Below are 9,597 nucleotides of genomic sequence, written 5' to 3'. Positions count from 1 at the left end.
CATCCTTGCACTCTAACCACACACCCAAAAACACCAAACTTAAGAATAGATTTCACCTCCACTTTTAAATGGCTCAAAAAGTTTTGAACTTTGCTTTCTACCAACGGAATGTGGTCAACCAGCATAACACTCAAACCAGAATTCAGCACATTCTCACAACCCAAATTAACAGCTAGACTACGCCGGTTATGTTTAGCCGGAACCACCAACCGATTAGAAACAGAACCAGCCAAACGAGACCGTAAAGGCCATCCCACATAGATGGGTCTTCCAAATACACAAGAACCATTCATCATTTCAACCGCCTTCGCTGCAATTGAAGAATCTACGAAGGAGACGAAAGCATACCTTCTAGCCATCCAATATTTAATTTCTGAAATCGTACCAAACTTACAAAAAGCATTTTCAATCATATGACGATTGACCTCCTTTTCCAATATGCCGATGAACCCCGTAGAATGTAAAGCATCCACAGCCACATTCTCCTTGGCCGGAGAACCAGACGGCACCGGTGCCCTAATCTCTCTGTCAGCACACGTACCCGGAACCCCATCAGTAACCGGAGCCCCATTCTCACTGTCACCAGGATTTGAAAGAACCACAGAGGGTCCCGAAACAGGAGAAATAGTCCCGACAGCACCCAAATTCGACTTAAAACCAGAAAAGGTATCTTTAGTAGAAGGAATAAAAGCATTTGAGAGAAGAGGAAACTCTGAATCAAAAGTAGATCTGCAACAGGAAGCCATTAATTTGAGTAGGTTTGGGTGAGAGGAGTTAATTTGGTGGTTGAAGGAATAATTAATTGTAGGAAGAGGAACAATTAATAGAAAGTAAAGGGTGGTTAGCGGTGTTTGAGGGAGGAGGAAAAGGAGTTCCGGTGGAAAAATTAAAAAGAGCCGTTGGGTGGGACTCCCAAAGTTGAGAGCATATTTTGCTCGGTTCCGAAAATGTTTTTCAATGGCTTGTTAATAATGCAAAGAAGTTAAAAAGAAACCAGTTACTTCCTCCATTATAACCAGTCTTCAATTTCCTGTCAGTAGAATCGGCCCAATACGCTAAGCGCGTCGGTACCGAAGCTCCGGTTACCTTGCTGCCGTTCTCGAGTACCTTGCTGCCGAGGTATTGATGAAATTAGCATTTTATTTCAGATTTGTTTAATTCCGGTTCATATCTTACGTTTTTAGTTGATTTGTATGACGATTATGCTTTCTATTATTAGATTTGCATGATAATGTGTTCAATTTGTTATTATGTTAAGCTAAGTGAAATTGGGGTTAGCTTGGATTTTGGTTATTTAGGGTAAAAGTTGAAATTAGGCATAACCAGATGTAGTAATTAATAACTAATCCTATGTGTGAATTGAGTAATTGCTTGATTGCAATTAGGTCATGCGTTCTATAAAATGTATTTTTAGATTAATTACATTTTTTTAGCAAATCGCTAGGGCTAGGTCATGTTCGTTCAATTCTCGATGATGGTTTTTCAAGTGATTTTTTGCTTAAGGTTAATAATGGTGTTGAAGGTGGGTTCGGTTTTAATACTGAACACAGTACATTGCCGAACAGTGTGTCGAACTTGCCGGTTTTTTCTGTTAGTAACGATAAAAATGGGAAAGTTTTGGTGGACGAGGGTGCGAGGGTAGTGGACGAGGTTATGATGGCGTCGGGCTGTTTCGATGGTAATGAGGAGGTAGACGATAGAAATAAGGGTATTGATTTGGGCTTGGGAATAGAGAAGACAAGAGACGTCATGGGTTCGGGTGGTGGTTTGGATAAGGTTTCGGATGATGGTAAGGGCAATTTGTCTTGTGATAATGCCATGGCTAAGAGTTGTTCGTATTCGATCGAATTGGTTAATTCAAAGCTTGATAGGTTGAGTGAGGGTCCTTTATCAAAGAAAAGAAGACGGGTGGATATTTTGAAACCGGTAGCGGGTGACGAGATTAATTGTGAACTTCTTGATAATTTGGCTAAAGTTGCTACGGGGAATAGTGAAGGTCGAAAATTTTGTATTTGTGCGAATAAATCATGCAAAGGTCATTGTAGGGGTTGGCACGTGCATTCTAGCAAGTTTCGGGCTAGCGGGGTGAAAAAGCTTGAATCGAAGGGTAATATGAAGAGGAAAGGTAAAGGTAAGGATAAGAGCTTAAAGGGTGGAGGTCTTTGTTTGATTGATTCTAGCGACGACGAAGATGTCGGGGGGGGGGGGGGGGGGGGGGGGGGGGGTAAAAGGTGATCAACCTTTCGTGAGTGTAAAAGGAATACGAATTGGAGCGGGTGCGGGTAAGCAATTGGAGGGGGTTGGTTTCTTTGACGAATTTAGGAATGGAGGCTTAAATTCGGACGGTGTTGGTATCGAGTCTACATTCAAGTTCAAGGCGAAGGTGCTAGATGGCACCTAATCTTCTAGCTTCAGGTCTTGTTATGGATTGGTTTGTTCTTGTTCACTTTAGTTTTAGTTCCTTTTGATTGTTTATATATCTTCGTTTGTTTTGGTTAGCTCTCGGCTAGGCTCGATTTAGTTAGCATCTCGAGTTGTTTTGTTTAGGTTGTGTTTTGTCTTTGAGCCTCTTGTTGGAGCGTGTTCCTTTTGTATCTCGGTTTTCTTGTCTCCTTTTTGGAGATTAAGATGTTATAAAAGTTCTTGTTTTTTCTTGTCTCCTAAAATGTATTTTTAGATTAATTTAGAATTTAACTCGATTTCATTTTACACCAATAATTTATTAATTAATTATCTTTACATAGGCTATAAGATTGCATTATGTTGTTATTGGTATTGTTGTTGCGGGTGGTTGGCCGTTTGTTGGGTGCCTCTTGGTTACCTACGGTTGTTGTGGATTGGTGGATTGTGGATTGTGATGCCGATTTTGTTGGTTGCCTCTTGGTTACATACAGCCACTGTTGTAAACGGCGTCCGTTGCGGCCGTTGCGACGCCCGTTGCGGCGTTTTGGTGAGTAAACCGTTTCGACCCCGTCCCGTTTTCTTATAAGCCGGTCAACGGTCAAAAGTCAGGTCAAATGCAGGAAAAATTGGGTCAACGCCGGTCAAAAGTAAGAAATTCTGTTAAAATCGGTCATAAGTCGGTCAAATCAATCAAAATTTACTTAGTTTAGTATTCCATTTTGTATTATATTAATGCTAATAACAATTATATGTACAAACTTGTGAACGAAGATTTTTTAGCTCTAAAATATGTGTAAATATATATTTATATATATAAAAGTCAACATTAGTCAACATCCGTTTCGACCCCGTCTCGGCCCCGTTTTTTCCGTTGCGACGTTTTGAGGTCGCTACTGTTTCGGCCCCGTCTTGCGTCTTTTTCAACCTTGCATACAGCTACAAATTTCACTCTTTCTTTGTTCTAAAGCTATAATATAGTCACCATGGCAATCCCAACTATTCTTTGTTGCTTGGTGGCCAGTGATTTTGAGGCTTGATTTGAGCTACCGTCATTTTTGACATGATAGCTTGATTTAAGAAGTTTATTGCTTTGGTATTTCTGAACTACCGTCAATTCTTTGACTTGGCAGCTTGTTTCAATTATTTCTAAGCTACCGTCACTTATTTGACATGGCAACTTGGTTTAAGGTAAATCTAAGTTCTCTATTGCCCTCTTGTGTAAAGGTCTTTAAATTGACATTGCCATAAGAGTTCATTGGCAGAGAACATTCAGAACTTTGAGGTAATTGGTTATTAATGAAAGCCTGACTGCATACAATATCATCTAAAACTGAATATCCCGGCGACCATCATTACTTCTGAAGGAAAGTCGTTGTTTCCCCTAGTTTGTCGTTTTTTGTTAAACGACATTACATGTAGCGTTTAACACAATGCCCCCTTCTTAATATTTGTTTTTCAAAAGAAAAGTGTGGACACATTTCATGTTTTCAACTTTTCCTTTTTTTTAAAAAAAAATTATTTTCATTTTAAAACATTACTAGATTACTAGACTATATATTTTCTTCTCATTACCATTTTTAATTTCATTTCCTACCGAATCGTGCCAGATTACATTCTTATAAACCAATCTAAGATCTCTCAACACATCATTCGCTTCAAAGTTGCCAAGTTTAGAGACGAAATTCACGGTATCTTCTGACAACAAACCATCTTTTGAAAGAGTCAAAATACCATTAAGACTAGAAAACCAGATAGTTACACTTGATTTTCTAAAACTTCAATCTTCACGTCTCTAACAGAAGGAAGCAGCTTCGCTGTTAATTCCAATCGCTCTTTCAAGAAAGAAGATATGTTTTAAGCAAGAGACTCAAAGTGATCTGGCGAAAACTTCTCAAATGCAATACATATCTATTGCAAAACATGAGGAAGATCGTAAGGCATCAAAGGTAATGTAAATAAATCGAGAACAGTTTCTACCCCATTTTTCTTGACAAATACACCACACGTGTCGGGATTCCCAAAAATCATATTAAGTAAAAGAGAATCATTTCTGATATACAACAATGTCATAGCATCATCTACATAAGAGCTCGTCTTGATGGTTTTCAAAATAACAATAAGCATATTGACCACGGGTCCCAAAAGTGAAGGTTGTTATTATATCATACAAATGGTACTTGTGGCATTGGAATACTTGAAGAGTTAAAGGTAAAGCTCCTTTGTCAGATGTTCTATCACTTTTAAGCGATTCTTTACATTGTTAAAGGACACCATTTATTAGGCTATCTTGGGATGATTTGATAACATCCGCGGTGAGCCAAAACGGCGACGAGGCTACTGAAGACTCTAGACAATTCAAGAGGGACAAACCAATGTTACGACAGAAAACAATAAAAATCTATTAGATGAAACTTTGAAGTTGTGTAGGCGTTGTTACTTGAAGCGCATTGTTAGTTGATTATTGGTCGGAGACTTATATAGATGGAAATTAAGTTCTCAAGCGAATAGTCACGACTTTTGTTTTGGTGAAACCTACATAAGTGATTCTCCGGTCTCTCGATCCATGAAGATCTAGAAAGTATTTGTCTGTTAATCGGTTGTTTCACTGGCCACTAGATCCAGAGATTCACCTATTTCCAAACCTAATGGTTTGGTTGAATGAAACTCCTTTAGGGCTCATCCTGCATGCTCTTACAGAACCTAGTGGCTCATCTTCACAGATTTGGTTTCTAATTTTAGTATTTGAAACTTTTTTGTATTTGTTAGTTATTCGCTTATGAGGATTTATAAATTTTGAATTTGATTGAGGGGTTGTTCAAGGATCTATGAAATGAATATACAATTAAAGATTTAACGGCTGATCATCAAGTGTATATGGCTTACTTTTGATTTTAAGTAAGGTATGTGTGGTCATGAGACACCGACTTTAGGGCTGTTACTAAATGTTACTGTCTTTCTTTTGACCAGTTGAGTTATCAAGCATCTTTCTAGAAAATTTCCCCTCTTCGGTACGTAATTAGTCCGGTTTATCGAGTTTGTTTTTGCTTGTCTTTGTGCTTTAAATAGGTGTATGGGTGAATGTATTCAGAATAGTAAATTTGATTGATTAACATGCCCTTGACTGGTATACTCAAATACTTAACGGGAATAGTAATTGGTGTTAGCTTGAAGGACTAACAGCGTTAGTTTAATATAAAGTGAGGGATGATGTCTATAATTTTAAAAAGACGAGGACTATCAGTATAATTATAATTACCTGACATACACTATACCATCTTCTAGCTCCCTCTCGATCAGATCATCATCATCCATAACATCTGTTTTTCGAGCTATATCCCCACCCTTACCACCATGTGCTTTCCTTCTTTCTCAAGAGCAGTCCTCACCTTATCTTTATCTATCTTTTTGATAACATCCTTAGACGTTTGACTTCTGTTTTCCAAATGTTGACTCCTATCCTTTTCTTGTTCTTCCTGATTTGAACCATACATTGACTTTGTTTCACCGTTTTCAGATTTATAATGGTGATCCTCATTGTTTTCAACTTCAGAACTGATATCCTTATTTCTAGCTGTACTTGCATCATCATTACTTTCATCATGGGACGTTCTTGGACGATCTGATAGGGGTCTTGATGATTGATATTGCTCAAATCACACATGTTTCAACTCGCAATATCGGTCCCATTTAGTTAGTTTCGAGTTTATTATTGAATACTTATCGAGGTTATTTGTGAAAGATTTACGCATTTTGTATCAAGGTGTGTCTTGGAATATTTTGGGTAAAATAAACTTGTTTTGGTGCTTAAAAGTCAGGAATATTGGTCCCGGTTCGAGTCGAGGATCAAAACTGTTCAAGTAAATTCAGTCCAAAATGAGAATTTAGAGCCTCGTTAACGCGAGGTTTGGCCTCACTAACGCGAAATGTTGATCGAGCTTCACTCGCGACGCGAATAAAAGGAAAAACGAACGCGAAGTGCAGGAACAGGGGACGTCGCGATCGCGAGGTCTGTAGTGTAAATTGTTTCACGATCGTGAGCCAAAGTATGACGGGCCTGATTTGATTAAAGCCTAAATTCGAGTTGCACAACGTCATATCTTTCATTATCTTTTGGAGAACGGGACTAGGGGCGATTTTAGGGTTCCAAAACCCTTTCTGCATCAATTCTCAAAGGTTTTAACATCAAGATTAAGACTGGATCAAGGATTAAACGTTGGTACTCTAGTTGTTATCTTTAGTTGTGATTTTATCATGAATATTTTTGTTATCACATGTGTTATTGAATTATACATGATAATGCTAGGCTAAAAACCTCGTGTTTACTTAGATGTGAAACTTTTGGTTGTGGATTGTCATATTATTTATGATTATGATTGTTTGAGTATTGATTATTGATTATTGAGTTTGATCAAAAGATCCACTATTGTGTTTATCATTTACCTTACTTTAATTACATGATTTGTTGATTAGTCTTTGTGAATTGGCTACTGATAAACAAGTTATGCTTCAATACTTAGTGATCTAGACACTTACATTTGTGTGTGAGTGGTAATTAATTGGTAATTTGATTAGTCTTTGTGAAGTACATATGTATCTCCTTACCTTAGAAGTAAGGATCAAAAGTATAACAAAACCACAGGCAAAAAAAAAAAAAAAAACATAATAAATAGGAACGCAGGCAATAAGGCAATGATCCAAACAACAGCTTCATTTATGTTCAAGTACCGTAACAGAAAATAGTCAAAACAATTATATGAAAAGCATATGGTAGATTTGCTAGTATCACAACAGAAAGTTTATGTTGATAATGCAAAAATTTGACACGGATAATACTCCTTTTTTTTATTTTATTTTTTACAAAAGTAGAGACGGATGATAATACCCTTTTATCATGCCAAGGTCCTTGATAGCACAAATGTGCTCCTCTCCCATTGCAGATATCACACTCGCGGCCAGTTCCCTATGCTTTCGAAATCCACGATTTATCTGACAATCACACAATCCGTTAACAAAATTTATCGACAGGAACAACAGAATACAAATCCATCCATATTGTTATTACATACTTTTCATAATTGTATTTAACAGAAAATACATCTAACAAGACTGTTAATACTTTTTTTGACAGAGAGTATTTCCGTTGGACCAAGTTTTGACCACCACACTAACTGAATGCAACTTATCAGCTTAATGCTAATATATGTTTTAACTAAAGCTAAAATATTGCAGTTATATCTTGAAGTGTTATTAATTAGCACAAAGCTTATGAGTTGGCAACTTAAGCTAAGAAAGTAATTGAATCTTGAATTTTACTTCTCCCATGTCACTTCACATAATTACAAGACCATAGATAAATAAGTAAAAGACATATTAATCTAAAAAAAAAGTCTGTCATCATAAATAAATGAAATGAATGCAAGTAAGTAATTTCACCAAAAAAAAAAAAAAAATGATGCATATTCCAAACATATAACTTCAATTATGTGTCAAAGAATTCGTCTATATATGTTTTTCATAAACTTCTAGTATAAAACAACAACAAAAAACAAATACAAAAAAAGATTTATTTATTTATTTTAACCTACTACTAAAATAAAATGTTAGAAATGTAAACATGAAGTATATACAGTTATTTACAATATACATGAATAAATTTGTATGGCATGACATACCTGTGTCATGAGAAAAGAACAATTTAGGAGCTTTATGTCAACTTTGGTGTAGCCATCTTCAGACAACATAAGCACCTGAGATATATAGTTTAAAATCAAAGTAAGCGTAACATTCTTATATATATATTCTACTACTGTAATTCACATAAGAAGCCTGTATAAAATGAACCATACAGATCCATCAGTGGCTTTATGAAGCATGTAATCAGTACAGATGACATGAGGAACCTGTAAAACAGATATTATACAGATGGACCCGTACGTTAATTAGTACTCCAAAACGAATTTACAACAACAATAAACGTGACAACAAAGGCCAGGAAAACAAGGATTACTTACATCACAGTTATAGGAAGACGGCACAGTATATTCAAGCTTTTCTTGATTAAAGATGTCAAGTGCAACAAAGTGACACCTAGGAGTCCTGCCATACCTGATGGTAGATACTTGTATAACCTATTTAAATTAAATTTGGTTATAAGGACAGAAAATAATCAAATAATTCAATGTGACTATTGCAACTTCAAAAGGAATAATTAGATTAAGTTATTATAGTACTAATCATCATCATCAGCCTCTTATCCAAATTAAATTATGTCAACCTTTAATACATAAGCATAATGAATAAGTAACCACACATCTAACAAATATGCTAAATAAATAAATAAATAAATAAAAAACCCTAATTCACCACTAGTCAAAGTCAAATCAACAGCCAATTAACGTAACAGCAACCGATTGCAGGATTTAAGTAACAGAGAGATGAATTGTGAATATCAAACCTTGCAAGGACGGTTTTTAATGACGATGTAATCACCTTTACTGATAGTACTAGCTTGCTGAGGGTAGGTTTTGGAAGCAACGGCATTGGCCTTTGATTCAAATTCAAATTCAAATTCAAATTGATGCTCTTCGTCCGACATACTTCTCGATGATCTCCGGTGGATTGATTAATTGATAGATTTGTAGATGATGATTAAGGATCGAACTGAATAGGTTGAACAGAGTGGCTCAGCCATTGGTTAATTAGGGGGTGAATATATATATACTAATAATGAGGCTCTGTTCCATTGAATGAATTTGGAAAGAAAAGAAGATATGTTCTCTAGTTTTTTTCATTGATGACTTGATGAGAAAGGAAAGAAACGGAGGGAGAATTGATTGGGAACACTGTTTTATTTAAAGGACAGATTACTCTCGATTATTTATTTTTGAGAGCATTTCGTTTTGAATTTTCAAGATTCGTTTAATTAATCAGTCAATGTCGATAGATGGTCAATATCGAATTTTATAATCAAAGTTGGTCAAAGTAATTTTAAACAATTATTTTTAATTTTATGTTTTCTTTTATATTTATACATATAAATATAAGGGAAAATTGTTTGGAAATGCATTAAACTTTCACCAAATTCTTATTGTATGCATCCAACTTTCAGATCTTCTATTGTATGCATTCAATTATATGAATTGTTCTATTGTACGTATTTAACCTGTTATAACAGGTCAACTTACAGGTCACCTG

General features: G+C 35.9%; 1 protein-coding gene and 1 long non-coding RNA gene across 2 annotated transcripts; one reads left to right on the top strand and one right to left on the bottom strand.

The window, feature by feature from the left end:
* The first annotated feature begins 1,047 nt into the window (after positions 1 to 1,047).
* LOC139891458 (uncharacterized) lies at positions 1,048 to 6,702 on the top strand. The gene is made up of 3 exons (XR_011773659.1): positions 1,048 to 1,119; positions 4,011 to 4,091; positions 4,203 to 6,702. It is a non-coding gene; the product is annotated as an uncharacterized lncRNA (long non-coding RNA).
* A 519-nt stretch (positions 6,703 to 7,221) lies between these two features.
* LOC139891457 (eukaryotic translation initiation factor 5A-like) lies at positions 7,222 to 8,961 on the bottom strand. Its single transcript, XM_071874428.1, has 5 exons — positions 8,893 to 8,961; positions 8,415 to 8,531; positions 8,250 to 8,303; positions 8,076 to 8,150; positions 7,222 to 7,389 (listed from the first exon to the last, which is right to left on the bottom strand). Exons 1-5 carry the CDS (start codon positions 8,941 to 8,943, stop codon positions 7,258 to 7,260), a joined length of 429 nt encoding a protein of 142 aa, XP_071730529.1. The 5' UTR covers positions 8,944 to 8,961; the 3' UTR covers positions 7,222 to 7,257.
* Between the last annotated feature and the right edge of the window lie 636 nt (positions 8,962 to 9,597).

This window comes from Rutidosis leptorrhynchoides, chromosome 2, assembly GCF_046630445.1.
Source record: "Rutidosis leptorrhynchoides isolate AG116_Rl617_1_P2 chromosome 2, CSIRO_AGI_Rlap_v1, whole genome shotgun sequence".
In the NCBI taxonomy this organism is placed as follows: domain Eukaryota; kingdom Viridiplantae; phylum Streptophyta; class Magnoliopsida; order Asterales; family Asteraceae; genus Rutidosis; species Rutidosis leptorrhynchoides.
Note: the sequence above shows the minus strand (reverse complement) of the source record. Positions and strands in the feature narration are given on the sequence as shown.